The 16,234-nt window shown below is 44.8% G+C and overlaps 1 protein-coding gene across 1 annotated transcript in view; it reads left to right on the top strand.

Annotated features, from left to right (window-relative positions):
- Positions 1-13,237: 13,237 nt before the first annotated feature.
- MYO15B (myosin XVB) overlaps positions 13,238-16,234 on the top strand; it is a 31,759-nt gene continuing 28,762 nt past the window's right edge. The window contains exons 1-5 of the mRNA XM_041409373.1: positions 13,238-13,246; positions 13,928-13,981; positions 14,497-14,550; positions 15,420-15,478; positions 15,566-15,689. Of these exons, the coding sequence (XP_041265307.1) occupies positions 13,238-13,246; positions 13,928-13,981; positions 14,497-14,550; positions 15,420-15,478; positions 15,566-15,689 (300 nt within the window). The remainder of the gene's footprint in view (positions 13,247-13,927; positions 13,982-14,496; positions 14,551-15,419; positions 15,479-15,565; positions 15,690-16,234) is intronic.

Below are 16,234 nucleotides of genomic sequence, written 5' to 3'. Positions count from 1 at the left end.
AGCTCGTGTGCCTAAAATACAGGAGAAATTGCAAAGGGACAAAAGAGGGCAAGGCTGGAACTCGTGAATTGTGCTTTCAGTTGTGTTCTGAGTTGAGCAGGAGGGGATGAAAAGGCTTGTGACAGAATTAGGGTGTATTTTTTGTGCTGTCAGAAAATGAGCAGCAAGTAAAATCGGTGATGGGATGAGATGATCATGAGAGGTGGAGCCTTCAATGAATGAATGTAAGCAGCTTTTGAATGTAGTGGGGGGAAAAAAAAATCCCTTTTCATCTCTCCCTTTCAGGAACTGCCTTCTGAGCCTTGTGGTTACTCTCAGCCTGCCCCTCAGCTGACACTAAAAAATAATGGCCTGCTTCTGATCAGAGGATTCAGCTGCTGCCAAACCCTCAAATTTTGTGCCTACCTCGACTTTTCACTTGAACTCCTTGTCTGGGATCTGATAGAAGTTTGCTGGCCCCCTCCAAGAGCTAATGCTTTAATGCTTGGAAGCACTCCGAGGGCTCATTGGCCCTCATTAAGGTTATTGCCAGTCAGGCTTTGGCAGTGCTTCCCCCTTCTCCTGCTTTGTGCAGCCTCACAGGGCTCTGGCACTGGGAAGTGGCCCTTGGCTGCAGGACCAGAGTTGCTGTTAACACTGACTTGAAAAAAATTCTTGCAGCAATGCTGGCACAGTGTTCCCTAACCCCCACAGACCTGCTGCTCTGCAGAGGGGACAGTCTTGGATCACAACTAAAGAACAAATATTCCACATCTGAGTACACATTGGGTCCCTAATATGGGATGTTGTTTTATAGTGGCCTGAGTTTTAGGTCAAATGCTTTCTGGTAACTTGAGCTCTTTTGTAGGGTGGTGTGTTTGCTGCCAAAATTCTCTACTCCTAGAAAAGCTTGGCCTGGAGCCTTTTGCTTTTCAATAGGAATACACACTTTCCTCAGATGTTTAGGAGTTGAATATTTGCAGAATTTGTCTAACAGTTCTATTAGAAGAACATAATGTTGGAAGGAGAAGTACTTTTCATCTTGGTAATGAAGCCTGAGGCCTGTCTGGTTAGTGAGAGAATGAATTTTTTTTACAGTTTGATTGGTCTGTTTCTTAGAATATAGTTTGTGTCTATGGCAGCTCAAAGGATTTCATGCCTAGACTGCGGTCCTGAATTCAGCCTCCAAACCACTGCCTATGTGGCCTCATGGATTGGGATGTCTTTAATAGGAGCAGGAATTGGTTATGGCTGAAAGATGAGACAGACTTTAGTGTGAAATTGCTTCTAAAACCCACCAGTCCTTGCTAAGCCATGTTAAACTTTGTTATCTCTTTCAAGCAAAGCCCAAGGTTGTGTTGCAGCTGTAGCTGATTCCCTGGGGTAAACCAGGTGGAAAAATTCCTTCGATATCTGCCACAAGCCCTTGGACACAGGAAACTCAATGCCTGCACTTACAGCCACAAGCCCCAAGTGCTTGGGTTATTCCTCAACCTCTTTCTCCAGCATGGTGATGATGGGGGTGTCTGGGAAGCTTTCTGGGGTAGATGCAGCTTCCCAGAGGACCTGCAAATCCCCGTGTGAAAAGGCTGCTGCAGCAGTAGGGTGGTCCTTGAGATCATCCTGGTGCTAATTTGTTCCTGCTGTTGCCCAGGTAGAACTGGCCTTTCCCAAGTGTGATTTTCTTGTAATGAAACTGATGTATGACCAAACTCCTCATTTCCATCGTGCCTTTTAGGCGTGTTGGCTGATCCATGGGGATGGAGGGATGAGTGTGCTGGGAACACAACCAAGACAGGAGAGCTGAAAGGCTCCTTGCACTTGTGGCCTGTTTCAGTAGGGAGGAAAACAGATTAAAAGGTACTTTGAGGCTCTTCCCTCTGCTCACCTCTTCCCCCGCTAAATGAGTAGAAACTGATTTCTCCAGCTCTCTGTGACACAGCTCTTGTATGCAGAGCTAAGTTATATTTTAAGAGAGCTTTCTGGCAAGGGAGCCTCTTTAAGATGGATGGTCCTGAGCACATGCTGACAGCATCAGGCAGTCACCCAGGGTTGGAAGGACCTGTATTTCCAAGGGCAGAGCCCAGCCTGTCCCTGACTCTTGCCCTTCAAAAGACAAGGATCTCTTCCTCCTGTTGGCTCCTCTGGCAGATGAGTCTGTGCATTGTGTGCTTATTCCTGCAGACTCTGCATATTGTTCATTTGTTTAAAGCCAATCTCTTCTGCTTATGCTTAAGGCAGGGTCTTCAAGAAATGAAGCTTGGATTCTGCTCACACTCTCCTTCCTTAAAGGGAACTTGCCTGTGTCAGATTGCTGTGCTGAGCCCTTGAAAAGCAGGCTGAGCTCCTACAAAACCCTAAGAAAAACCACAAGGACATCTCTGAGCTGCTGAACATCACCCCAAAAGTCAGAAATTGCAGCTCAAGCCCTGATGGGGTAAGAGTCCAAGGAAGCAGAGACTATGGCAGGATAAGAAAAGGCTTGGTGTTACTCCTTAGGCAGTACATTGAGACAAAAGTGGCTTCAGCTATAGCTGGGGGAACTTTATTCTAAACTGCAAGTGAGCCACAGGAGTGGAATTTGGGAGAGGTGTTTTTCAAGGGTGTGATTGTTCTGCAGACAAACCCATCCTCCTGACTTTATTCTGACATAGATAAGAGCAGATAAAATGCAGGCTGTGACCAAAGTAGGTATCACAGTCCTTAATCAGTTTGATTACCTGTGATCTTGTCAGTGCTGTGACAGTTTGCTCACAGTTCAGAGCTGGTGATATTTGCTTGTACTTTCATTACAGGAAGATGTTTTAAATGTAAATTAACAGTGGATGTGAAAAAAATCCATCTCAAGGAAATTCAGTTCTGTCAAGGTAGATCCATGAGGCACCATTTATGGAAATAATAAAATTTAAGCATTAAGTGATAGTTACTTACTATGGATTTAATCTTTAAAAAAGATTGGTTTAATTTTATATTTAACTTACTGAAGCTTCAGAGCAGGTGGCAATACCTCAGCCCTAAAGGATCCTAAAGCCCTTTGCTAAGAGCAGTGTCAGTCCAGGCACTGGGATTCCTGTTGTGCAGCATCCAGGGTCCTCCTTAAAACACCCTGTTTTGAAACTGTGGTGATACATGAGAATTTCAAAGTGAAATAATATCATGTCATCTCTCTGAAGTGTTTTGCCCTTTTAAAGCCTCAGACCTTTAATTGGATAGAAACCACTCCTGCTCCAATTCATCTCTGTTAACTGATGTTGCACAGGCAGATTCCTCCTGACAGTTCTCTGCCCATTGAACTATTCCTTAGAGGTTTGTTTAAACCACTAAAAAATCCTGTTTGAGGGTAAGATGTTCAACTAGTAATTTTTAGTGCACAAGAAAAGTGCCCATTTCTCAGTAACTCAATTCACAGGTATGAATTAATGTATCAGAACTCCACGTGCCTCATTAATTAATAACATGGGATGCAGGTACCATTAACCTGGTAGATTTTCTTTGAGGAGAAGGAACTGTGGTCACTTCTTCTTCAGAAGACTGACCAGGCTTGATTCTGCAGGTGAACTTGCTCACTGCTGTCTAGATTTCCTTTGAGGAGAAGGAACAGAAAGTAGCTGTGATCACTTCTTGTTCAGAAGACTGACCAGGCTTGATTCTGCAGGTGAACTTGCTCACTGCTGTACTCGTTCTGGATCTGCTTGTGCACAGAAAGAGCTTTCCTTTGGAATGTGTCATGCATGGAAGTAACTCATTCTGTAAACCATTTCCTTGTCACAGTGATATCTGGAGAGAGAGATTTAGAGCTTTGAGAGCTTTCCATTGGAATGTGTCCTGCATGGAAGTGACTCAAATTCTGTAAACCATTTCCTTGTCACAGTGATATCTGGAGAGAGAGATTTATGTGAGGGTCTCTCCTGTGCACAGGGAGAGGTGAGACCTCTCATAAAATAGAGAAGGATTTATCTATGGAAGATTAAGGGAGTTAAATATCTGCAGTGGAACAGAGCATAAGATACAGGGTAGTTAATATTAAATGAGAGAAAATGTTTGTCATCCTATAAAATAAATGTCATGTTTTGGAAACAATCACCTTGAGAAGAGTCTTTGAGTGTCTTCAAATGCCTGGCTCAGCAAACAACTCCCAGTTTGTTTCAGATCTTCAGTAACAGCATCACAGCAGTGCCTGTGCCTCAAAACTGTGACAATATCACAGGGCATAAAAAATGTGAGTGGCCCAATATCTCATGAAAGTTTGTTATTCCACTATAGGATAATATGCTTTATACTTCTGTCCAAGTTTCCAAACCAAACTTTCTTCCAGGTATAGTGGCCTTCCTGTACCCTCCTCCTCTTTCCCCACCCAGAGTTCAGGAGCTCCAGAAGAGTTTCACATTTGTGCCTAAGGTCTGTTCTGCCCTCCTGTGTTGCTTGTTCCTGCTCCCTTTCTTCTCTTGGTGCACATGTGTGCTTTTAAATTTAATTTTTAACTAACTAATGCCTTATGATCCTGAATAAGGGCATAACCAGCAAGAGCAGTTCCAGGCAAGCAGGCCTCTCTCATTTAGGAGGAAGCTCAGCATGAGGAAGCTCACTTTACCTGTAAGATCAAATTGCACCGAGGTGACCACCAGCACTGGTGCAAAGGAAACAGCTGGGGAATACAGAAGACACTGGAAGGAAGGAGTGGCCCCACAAAGTCAGTTTGGCTGTAACATGAGACCTCACCCTTAGCTGCATGATTCCTTCTACCTTTATCTCTGCAAGTTTATTGGAATCTGCTGGGGATTTTCAGCTACCTGGGTGTAATCATTTCAGTCTGCACAATTCCGCTTTGAGCCTTTGATTTGTGCTTTGAGGGCTCTCTGCAGAGCACTCATTTCCCACAGGAGAACAGCCCTGGGGCTGTAGCCCACCCCCCACAATTAAAAAGCCTCTTGCTTTCATGTATAATTGGGTTGAAACCTGGTTTAAATCCAGAGGATTTCACTGACTTGGAGGAATTCTCTCTCAAACCCATGGCTCCCAGCTATGCAGAAACAGGGAAGGAGAGCAAGGACAGCTCATTTGAGGCCACCCAGGGTCCTCAGTGTGCCCAGTGAAACAAAAATCACATCCTGAGTCCCAGAGCAGCCCAGGGCACAGCAGCAGTGAAGGAGCAGTGGGATGAGCCTTGGGCTTGTTTCTGCTGCTGCTGCTCTCCAGGAGCTCACTGGTGCTACCAAACCAGGACTGGATTTGGTGTGGCCTTGCCTGGCCTTGCCTCCTCGGTTTGCTCCTCTTAGACACAACCACAGAGGTCACTCAGGGGATTAGAAGGGAGAAGTCTGAGCCCTGTCTTAGCACAGAGTCCTTCAGCTCACCCAGCTCGGGTCCATCCCTGGGGCTGTCCCTGACCCCGGGGATGGGGCCACAGGACACTGCCTTGCAGTGTAACAGGATCATCCAGCCCTGCTGAACGGCAGAAAATTGGGCAACAAAGTGCTCCTGAAATATTTAAGGGGGCTGTTTTCAAACCTGTGTGACTTAATTGTTTTGGTTTCTACTTGCAATGAATATTTTATTTGGCTTCCTCGGGTTATGGCTGGGGAAGAGGCCCTTGGAGACCTTTTGGCTTGTCCTAAAATAGCTGGAAGAAAGCAGCAGAGCCCAGTTTGAAACAGCCAGAGGTCAGGAATTCTCCCTCAGTAACCTGGGGTACAGGCCCAAAGGAGAATATTTTCTGTCAATATGAGGCAGCATGTGATATGCAAGCAAGAGTGGAGATATTTTATATTAATGCAACGGGGGTGGTGGGAAGGAGGGGAGATACATTAAAAATATATATTTTTAAACAATTCTTCCAGGCTTCAGTGTCCTGACTGGGTTGTCGATTCTACTTGCTGTGGAGTCAAGCCAAGAGGAGACCCTATTTATATGTTTAGGGGGTTTGTCTTAAAAACTTGTTCTTGAGAAAGCTTTGACCAATCTCTTTACCTGAGCTATTACCAAGCAAACGAGGTGGTTGGGAATTTATGCAAAGTGTTCTTTGCATAAATTTTTCTCTGATCAATCACAGCTAGTTCCTAGCTGTGATTTTTATTTGTGTGATTTAGTAATTTTTAAAAATTGAGTTACTTTTCGTGTCTCTTTTATGCAATAGCATCAAAAGCTTTTCTTTTATGTAATTGACTTAAGAATTTGCAGTGAAAAGGGATTCTGATGTTTTATCACTCACTAATAAGTTTTCAAAATCATGGTGGCTGAATTCTGCCTGAAAAGACCTGGTATTTTGCATAAATGAAGAAATCTTTAGGAAACTCCACTATCCAGTCTACCTGGGGATCTGGAGCTGAAATCTGGAAGGGTTTCATCTTTCCTGGTGCTTATCTGCCTCTCCCTTAACAAGATATGAACCAACTGCCAGCATCTTGCCAGGAGCACTTTAAAAGGCAAACAAATGTGTTCACTCTGTGCACAGAATTCAGGTTAGAGGTGCTGGGACAGCCAGGCTGGAGACTGGGCTGGGGAGGGAATATCTGCACAGCACCAGTTCAGCCTTTCTCATCTCAGGTAGCTCAGAGCAGACAGGAGTCTGAAGTGAATGTGATCAGTGGCTTCATCTCAGCCCTCCCAGGGTGAAACCCAAACGTCTGAGGCTTCTGACAAAGCACAGAAATCAAAGCAGCAGCTCCGGTGCTGCCTGGGCTGTGCAGAGCCTTGAAGAGGCTCCGGCTGATGCTGATGGAGTTTGTTAGAGCCATTTCCTCCTCAAGAGTTGAATTTTTCAGAGCAGCTTCTCCTCTCTGCCACACACATTAGAAGCTTAGAGCTAAGAGCCCCGGGGCTTTTCTCCAAGACTCATTAAGGAATTGATGCTTCACATGCCATCAGTCATTCTGGCCTTTACAGGAGAGAGTTCTCTTTTCTGCAGAGGGGGATAGAGAGTGATTTGTGGACAGTTAATAAAAGAAAGTGATGAAATAATTAACTATACTGTTGCTCATTACAGTCTCATTCTTGTGAACTAAGAGAAGTGGAGCATCCAGGGACAGAAAGCTCAGGTAAAATTCTTGAGTTCTTCAGCTCAACCCCCGGGTTTTATCTTTGCTTCTTAATTGAGGAGTCCTCAAGTCACAGAACAGCCAGGGGCTCTTGGAAGGAGGTGGACAAACAGGTCCCACCCAAACTAATGCTGCAAAACATCTAAAATCTTATCACGTTTCATGTTTGGGTCACTTGTTCTGGTGGCTGGCCAGACCTGAGTTCATTTGGTTTAATCTCCAGCTCCTCTGGAAAGGCTTTTTGGGAGGGGGCAGGAAACCTTACAGAGCCAGTGACGCCCTCAGAGCTGTTAAATCCTGGTGTCCCTGTGCTGTCCCTTTGCAGCCTGGGGAGAGCAGGGCCAGGCTCACTCTGAGCATTTGTGCCTGCTCTCTTACCTGATTTCCTGAGAACAGCTGAGACAGGGCAAAACTGAGTTAAACAGAGTTTCATGGACACAAACTCTGGCTGTGAGTAACCTCAGCCTGTCTGCAAGAGGAGAACAACTTTATCTGGAAATTCGAGTTGAAAGGAGATTTAGTCGTTCTGCTTGATTTGGACTGAGATTTAGGCATAATGAGGGCAAAAATTGTGCCAGTTTTGCTGTCTTTTTCAGTGCTGAGCTGGAAACTGCTTTCCTGTTTCAGCAGAGAGCTTGGTATTGGCGAGGAGAGAGCAGAGGCTGAGCTATCCGTGCTTGGCTCCCTGGAATAAAACTCCAGGGCTGCAAAAGAAAGGGGCCTATGATTTCATTCTTTTCACTGGCCTAAGCTTTTTATTTTAGGTAGTTTTTGCTGTGCCTTGTCTGGCAGCCTCTTGCATTGTAGTGGATGCGTTTTGGTTTTGGAATTGACCCTTTCAGTCTTTTTTGGGGGGTGCTCCTAATCATACCACATCTGACCCTGACCTAGGTGAAATCCCACCTCTTCTTTTATCCCAAACTCTGCAAGCCAGCTGCTGATATTACTGGTTGAAAAGTTCAAAAGATACCATGAGAAAGCTTGAGTTATTGATGCCACTCTCCTTCCATACACGTGTAATTATCTGCTCCTGGGGCACAGCCCAGTCAGAATCCCTGTTAGACTGCACAGCTGGGCAGCCTTGCAAGAACTCTGGAACAGACACTGGGCTGCATGGAAACAAGGCATGGGAGAGGGAATATGCTGCCATTGCATGGATGTGACTTGTGATCCAGGTAAGGGGCAGCTAGCTGGAATCCGTGTAGGTATGTTACAAAAAATTACTGAGCAGAGTGATAAAAGAAGGGGTTGGAGCAATTTGTACAGTGAATGAAAATAGAAACTTAAGAATTAAGTTCCAGGCAGGTCTCTTTAATATTAATGATTGTACTTTCCTCTGTATGAGTTGGGAGAATCCAGGGAAGACAGACAATTCCCTATTGGTCTTAAAATAGCAGCGTGAGCCTTCTGCTCTCCTTTTTATCTGTAGGTTCATGCTGTGATTCTTGACAGCACTGAGGATCTCCTTTCTCTGATTTCTCTCATTTCTTCTAAAAAGGGAGAATGCCATCAAATTGTTCTTTTTCCTGTAGTGATTTAGGTGAAGTTGGTGTGGTGAGGGGAGCTGAAAAACTGATGAGCAGCATCTTTCACCTGCTGCAGAGTGTCCAGCAGGCAGATGGTCCAGGGCAGTTAATCAGAGCAGGTCTGATGTCAAAGGAGCTGTTTATATAAGCAGTGATTCAGCTTCCCATTCCCAGTAATAACAGTGGTGCTACAAACCAATCTGCTCTAAAGCCCTGTCTCTGAAGAATTGTCAACTCTGGTTTTTCACTTTCTAACCCAGATTCACTCTGGGGTCCTGTCTTTACAGTGAGTCAAGCCAAACTCCTGTGTCTAAGCTCCCTACAAATTTGGGCAGTGTTCCTGACCTTCCACCTCATCCAAGAATTTCAGCATTTTTGTTTTATGGAAGGCTTTAGACACATGACTAACCAGTGACAGCACATAAAAGCAGACCTTTATTTATTATTTTCTCCTGCATTTGGCACTGTAGAGAAGCTGAATCAACTTTAAGCCCCCAGGAGGACAGAATATTAACAACTATTCTGTGCTGAGGATTTAGGGTCTAATTCAGCTGCCATTAATCTCGGTAACAAAAGTCTTGTTGCAGGATTTAGAGATCTAGGCCAGGAGTATTGGGGTATTAAGTGGGGAGGGGGGGCTGAAATGAGGTGACCAGACACCTGTGTATGACAGTCCTGTTCAGAGAGAGGGAGGGAAGAGGACTGGTGTTCAGAGATGAACTCTGCACTGGGCAGAGTGTCCAGGAGAGTTTGAACAGGGTCAGCTCTAGACCAGAACAAAAAAAGCAAGTTTAGAGGGAACCCTAAGGACACATTGTTGGGTATGTAACTGCTGTCAGGGCAGCAGCTTTTTGGTTTAGTATCAGAGTTGCAGCTGGAGGAAAGGGAGATGCTGTTTTTCCCCATTGCAGATTGTTCTGTGGTGCAGAAGAGCACAAAATAGGTGGTACAGAAAAGGAACCAACATTTGCAATAAACCCCTGTGCTTTACACACACCAAATGTGCTTTTCTTAGAGCATCATCCTTCCCTAGCTGTGGAAATCTCAAATGTGGTTTTGCTGCCCTCCTTGGAGTGACTGAGGTGAGACAAACTTTTTGATTCACTGAGTCGTTTCTTACAGAGTTGCTCCCAGAGTACTGGAATGTACTTTTTAATGGCCTTTTTTTCAAAATTTACTTTACTAACTTGTAAACACGCTTGGACAATTTTCAGTCTGCAGCCAGGTCATAAGATATTATGGAGAGTGGCTGGATTTCCATCTTTGCTGAGGTACTAAGTGCTAAAAATTCTCATTCCTTGTCAGACTTTATAGCAGCTGTAAAGGTTTAAAGCTTTTAAAGCTTGCTGAATTACAATCTTGACTGTGTTTTCCCCCATCCCCTTCCCTGGGGCAGGGAGATGTCTGTGGATGGAAGTTCCAGGAAGCCTCGGCCAAAACCCTTTTGGGCTTGTAGCTTGTGTACAGACATTGCACCCACAGCCACTGGGGTGCAGGGTCAGTGTCAGACAGGTAAATATATTGCCAGCATCCCATAATAGTCTAACAAGTGACTGGAGGTTTCCAGATGCTGGATTTCAGCCTTTAAATAAGTTAATGCTTGGTGAAGTTGGGAGAAATCAGTAACAAAATCTTGACTGCTCCATCCTCTGTTACCCACTGGCAGAATTTGTAAATTTGTGATGGCTGGGAGTTTCTCTTCTGACTGTGGAGAATCCACAGAATTGGCTGAAGAACAAAGAGAAAGAAAAAGGAGAAAATGGAGAGAAAACTTTACAGAGAAAGAGATGAGGGGACAAAATATATAATGGAATTTCCCTGTCCTGTGCTGGTTTGTTCCCTGCCCATCACTGGGTAAAACAATTTCCAAGTTAGTCCCAAACAGCCCCAACAAGAGCCTTTTTATCTGTTTTCTTTGGGAAGATGTTGCAGACTGATGGGTTTCCTTGCTGTAAGATTTTTCCCTTAGTCTCATTCTCCTCATCCACTCACCTCCAAGTTTTCCTTTCTCTGATCCATCCTTTCCTTCCAGTTGTGCTCTTACTCTTTTGTGGTTTGGAGCTTTTCCTTGCAGTGTTTGGTGCTGGGGACCCAAAGCCAGGCTCTGCCAGCAGCACTTCATTCACTCCCAGGGGCCCCAGTGGGATGCCTGAAGCAGCAAAGGGCTGACTCATAAAATAAAGAGTCTGGAGAGCTGGAAAGGGTAGAAGTGATATTTTGCATCTGCCTGAAAGATCAGGACCAATCCTTTGGGCACTTTTACATCTTTTATTCCATGTGTATGATTAGAGGAAAGATAAAGAGGTGAAGAGCTGGGATACTGACCATTTCCCACCCTGCCAGGGAATGCCAGAGCACTCAGGGGCAGTCGAGTGGAGATGTGATGACACACTGGAGCAGTGTTTGCTTCTGATGTTTATTTCACATACACTCTTCTTCAGCACAAAGAAGGATAGTGGAAAAGCAGAAACTGAAATAAAAGAATCATTCTATCTTAAGCTACAGTGTGTCCAAAGCTTTGTCAGCTGTAGAAAATCAGGGACACGTGGCCTAATGATGGGATTCTTGTGGTGTCCTGTGCAGGCCCAGGAGTCAGACTGGGATGATCCTGGTGGGTCCCTTCCAGGTCATCATATTCTATGATGGTATGATTCTAATAAAAGAAGAAAATCAGGGTGATTTGTGACAAACTGAGCCAGAGATGAACCTGGAACAGGGCAGTCAGTTTGGCACATGCAAGGCTCTGCAAACATTTATTTGGCTCCACAGAAACAAGGCAAATTAGTGCTCAGGAGCATCTGCCTTCCCTTTGTAGCTTATTTCACAGCAAAATGCACAATATTTCCTTTCACAGGTGAGTCAAGGTGAGCCCTCACATATTCCTGAACACTGAGGAAATGCCTCCTTCCCAATCCAAGACTCAGCAGAAAAAGGCTGGGAAAGAGAAGATGTTCAATTGTGAAAAACATTCTTCAGGAGACTCAAAGATGTGCTGTGGGAAGAGGAGGGAAGGTAAGAGCAGAGGCCAAGGGAAGGGCAAAGAGTCACTTCCTGGGCAAGGTGACAGCCTTGGAGAAGAGCCCTTAAAAATCCAGAGGCTGGGGAGGCCTCAGGAATGCAAAGAGAACGACCACAAGAAGTTATTCCGGAGAAAAAGAGCCTGCAGGAGAAATTATAAAAGTGAATCTGGTCTGGGGAGAAAACACAGAGAGTCCAGGTTGGAGAGGAAAAAAGGAAAAGCCTGCAAGCAGTGGGAAATGACATCAGGGCAGGAGAGTGAGGATAGCAGTGACAAGAAGGGAAAAGCCACCACAAACAGGAAGAAATGGAGTTTTAAAAAGAGATGTGGAAAGAGACTCTCCCATGGTGAGAGAAACTACCCCGTGTTTTACGAGCTGCTGGCAGGGCTGCCCGCGGAGCAGAAAGAGGAGATGCTTGCAGGAGGCAGAGTGCTGCTGTTACCTGAACCAGGTGAGTGAGCCGAGGGTGCTCTGCAGCAGCTGGCACTGAGAAATGGACCAGGCATCCCTTCTGTGTGGTTAGAGAGGCACCAAAGCACTTTTCTCCACTGCAAAGGATTCTCAGGACTCTGCTAAAGTCAGCTCTGCTCCTTCTCATACCTGATTTAAGAATCAACATCTTTATCTCTGGTGATAATTTTCTCACTTTTCAGGCCCCTTCTGCCCTGAGAGACTCTAACGAGGAGTTGTGTAAACTTATGGCTCCATCGTGTGGTGTAAAACCCCTTTTCTCATTGCCTTTCCTTGCATTTGCAATTTACTGTGGGACTGCAAAAAGCAGAGAGGATTTCTTTCTATCTTCTGCAAAACACTTCCTTTATTGTCAATGAGTGCAGATTTTAAACCACTGAAATACACTGCTGATTGCAATTATTTAAATTGTATTTGTTTGTCAGACTTACATCAAGTCACAATCTTGGAACACACTTTTTTTTTCCTTTTTTTTTTTCTGGTCGGTGTGCGTTTTGTTTTGTTTGAGTTTTTTAAAGATTGTTTTCATAATCAAGCAGGTCACAACAATAGCAATAAATCTTTCCTATTTCAGCGAGAGTCAGCTTTCCCAGGTGGCAAATTCGAATTCTTTACAGCAGCTGCGGTCAGGAGGAATCCTCGATAGTGATTGCTATCACCTCGCCTTCAGGCGAGGAATGGACAAGCACCATTAATGGCTCTAGGATGGAGGGCAATTAAGGGCCCAGCCCTTAATGGGTGATTAATGTTACCTGGCTGGCAAAGCATTGTAAAGCAGAGTCTTCAAGGTGATAATTAACAGGAATAACCCAGCCTGCTGCAGAGAAGGAAAGGGAAAAATACCAGATTATGCACAGAAGAGTTCGCAGAAACTGACAAAATCTTATCTTGGATCTTGGCAAGAAGAAGCCCAAGGGCTGCCTGGACCTCACCCTTGCCTCCCAGACCCAAGGTGCCACCATCAGCAGCTGTGGCTGGTTTGACAGTGCCAAGTGCCTCCTGCAGACTGACATCAGGAGCCTGCCCTGGTGAGTTTTGTTTGCCAGGGAAAAGGGCCGGCGTTCGTGTTCAGGTGTGGATGGTTGGAACGTAGGAAAATAGCGATAGTGATGAAGGTAGCCTCACCCCTAAGGAGTTACATCTGTGGGAATTATCAAGAATTCAGAACAGGCCAGCCCTTAATAGGCCACAGCTAGATCCAATGAGGATGGCTAATGTAAGAGTCGGTTGGATGCTTGAGAAGTTAGATGGAGTTTGTGGGCTGTGCTGAGAAGAAGAAAGAGTCAGTGCTGCGAGGAGCTACTCCTGAGAAGTCCCAAAGAAGGTAGAAAACCTTTGCAATAAGATCTCAACACTGGTGAGTTTTGTTTCCCAGGGAAAAGGACTGGTGTTGGTGTCCAGTGGCCGGAGTGGCCAGCTGCCTGCTGGAATTCCGAGCGTCTCTTTAAGGAGCCAAAATGAGCCTGGTGTTCTGCCCAGGCTGTGACCAGCTCTGCGCAGCTGAGGTTGAGAATATTTATACAAAAGGGACCTTGTATCCCATCCATTGTTCTTATCTATAATATACAGTAATATAGATAGTAATAGATGTGCAGTAATATATGTGAAAAACACGTTCACTCTCCTGTGAAGATTCAAAAAGTTTAATAAAGGACAATAAGAGACAAGGACCACAGAGCAAAGGTCCTTGAGGCTGGGTGCATCTTGGTACTCAGCCAAGAGCACACTTATCTTCAGAGATACCCCTTAAATACCTTTTCCCTTACATCAGCCTGTTGCATATTCACAGACCCTTATGCATACCAAACTTTTTCCCAAACTAGTTTACATGTTCCTACATGGCCCCTCCTTGGGTTTGCCATTTTAGAGCATGTGTAATCCTTGGTTGTGGTTTTAGTCCACTTTTACCATCATCTTCAGTTTTGGCCCTGGCCCACACTGCCTTCAGAAGGTGAGTGCTGATGGTTGGCAGATCTGAACAGGTGCACTGCCTGCTGGAATTCCGAGCGTCTCTTTAAGGAGCCAAAATGAGCCTGGTGTTCTGCCCAGGCTGTGACCAGCTCTGCGCAGCTGAGGTTGAGAATATTTATACAAAAGGGACCTTGTATCCCATCCATTGTTCTTATCTATAAATAGAGTAATATAGATAGTAATATATGTGCCGTAATATATGTGAAAAACACGTTCACTCTCCTGTGAAGATTCAAAAAGTTTAATAAAGGACAATAAGAGACAAGGACCACAGAGCAAAGGTCCTTGAGGCTGGGTGCATCTTGGTATTCAGCCAAGAGCTCACTTATCTTCAGAGATACCCCTTAAATACCTTTTCCCTTACATCAGCCTGTTGCATATTCACAGACCCTTATGCATACCAAACTTTTTCCCAAACTAGTTTATGTATTCCTACATGGCCCCTCCTTGGGTTTGCCATTTTAGAGCATGTGTAATCCTTGGTTGTGGTTTTAGTCCACTTTTACCATCATCTTCAGTTTTGGCCCTGGCCCACACTGCCTTCAGAAGGTGAGTGCTGATGGTTGGCAGATCTGAACAGGTGCACTCATCCTGTGTTCATTGGATGTTATCCCATCCAAGCGGGCATTTTAGCACAAGCAGCTATTTCACCAAGCTTAATTAACAACAGAAATAAAAAACTATATCTTTATAACAAAGTTACTTTAGCGCTACACATATAAAATCCATTTTAATATTTGTGAAAAGCCAATATTATGTATCTATAACATATATAATAAAGAAAACTTTGTTATTTAGAAAGAATCATAGCTACACATATAAAATCCAATTTAATATTTGTGAAAAGCCAATATTATGTATCTATAACATATATAATAAAGAAAACTTTGTTATTTAGAAAGAATCCTTTGAACACAAAGCCATTGCCAGTGAGGCTGAGATTCAGATTGTGGCCAGTCTGTTGTGTGTCTCAGCAGAGCTCCTGCAGAGTGCTGTCACACACCATGTCACTGTGAGTCCCTTTCTGGTGATGTCTCATTCCTCCTGAAGCATGCAATGTCCTGCCCCACTGTACTAAACTTAGAAGGCTCAAAATGTGGGAGGTAAAAGCAGGAATAAAATGGTTGGGGTGGGCTGAGCCCCTCAGGGCAGCTCTGTAAAGATGGCAGAGCTCACATCTAGGAGGGCTCTTTTCTGATATGAGTGGCTTCAGGTTTGTCACTTTGGCCAGGTGACTCTCACCTCTGGTAGTAAAATTCTGGGTTTAGTTTTCCTTTTGATATCTGGGTAAATTCTCAGCCAAATAGAAAAAAATATCCATTTATTATCTTGGTTGACTTCCTTGTGGATTAAAAAAATTTTAAAAAAGGTGGTTTTGAGAGATAATAAGAGTAAATTCTGTCTCTCTCTGTATCCAGGTTACATCTTATGATCAGATCTTCACCCCTCTGTCTGTCAAAGGAGCCATTGATGCCAGGTGACTTCTGCTGTTGTCTGGGTGGGTGAGATGCACCCAGAGGTGCTGTCTTTGCAGTAACTGGTTCTTGTCCCCCCTGCCACTCAGGGACTCCATTGCCAAGGCTCTGTGCTACCTGCTCTTTGAGTGGCTGCTGCTGAGGATCAACGAGTGGTTGGTTCCCTGGGAGTCTGACTGTGCTGTGGGCATTGTGGACATCCATGGCTTTGAGGTTGTTTTTCTTCTTCTTTTGCTATGGTCTGGGCAGTGAGGGCAAGTGCTCACCAAGGCCTTGCAGTATTTTACTTAGGGCTCCCGTTAAAAACCTGTGTGCCAATGAATGCTGAAAACAATGGAATACAGAGGTGGGGCTGTGCATCCAAGAGTAGATCTTTCCTTCTTTATGCTCCTTCACAGCTTGTCTCACCTCTGGCTGCTCAGCCTAGTCAGTAAGCCAGGCTGAGCTTGCAAACCAGACAGAAGATGGTTTGAACTGTTGGGGTCCATCCACACTGGCCAGAACCAGCAACTCAGCTCAGCCTGTGCAGCTGTTACAGGGAGCCACAGCCTCCTGGGCCTTGAAGGGATGAATTTTTATCTTTGCAGGATCTGGGGGTGAACAACTTAGAGCAGCTCTGCATCAACTTTGCTGATGAGCACCTCCAGTGATTCTTCAGCCAGACTGTCATTGCCCATTGAGGTAAGTGGAGCTCAGTGGAATTCACACCACCTTGAGCCAGCACACATGGACTGAGCTGAGGCATCCTCAGAGTATCC

This window comes from Onychostruthus taczanowskii, unplaced genomic scaffold, assembly GCF_017590055.1.
Source record: "Onychostruthus taczanowskii isolate IOZ18803 unplaced genomic scaffold, ASM1759005v1 scaffold30, whole genome shotgun sequence".
Classification (NCBI taxonomy): Eukaryota; Metazoa; Chordata; class Aves; order Passeriformes; family Passeridae; genus Onychostruthus; species Onychostruthus taczanowskii.
Note: the sequence above shows the minus strand (reverse complement) of the source record. Positions and strands in the feature narration are given on the sequence as shown.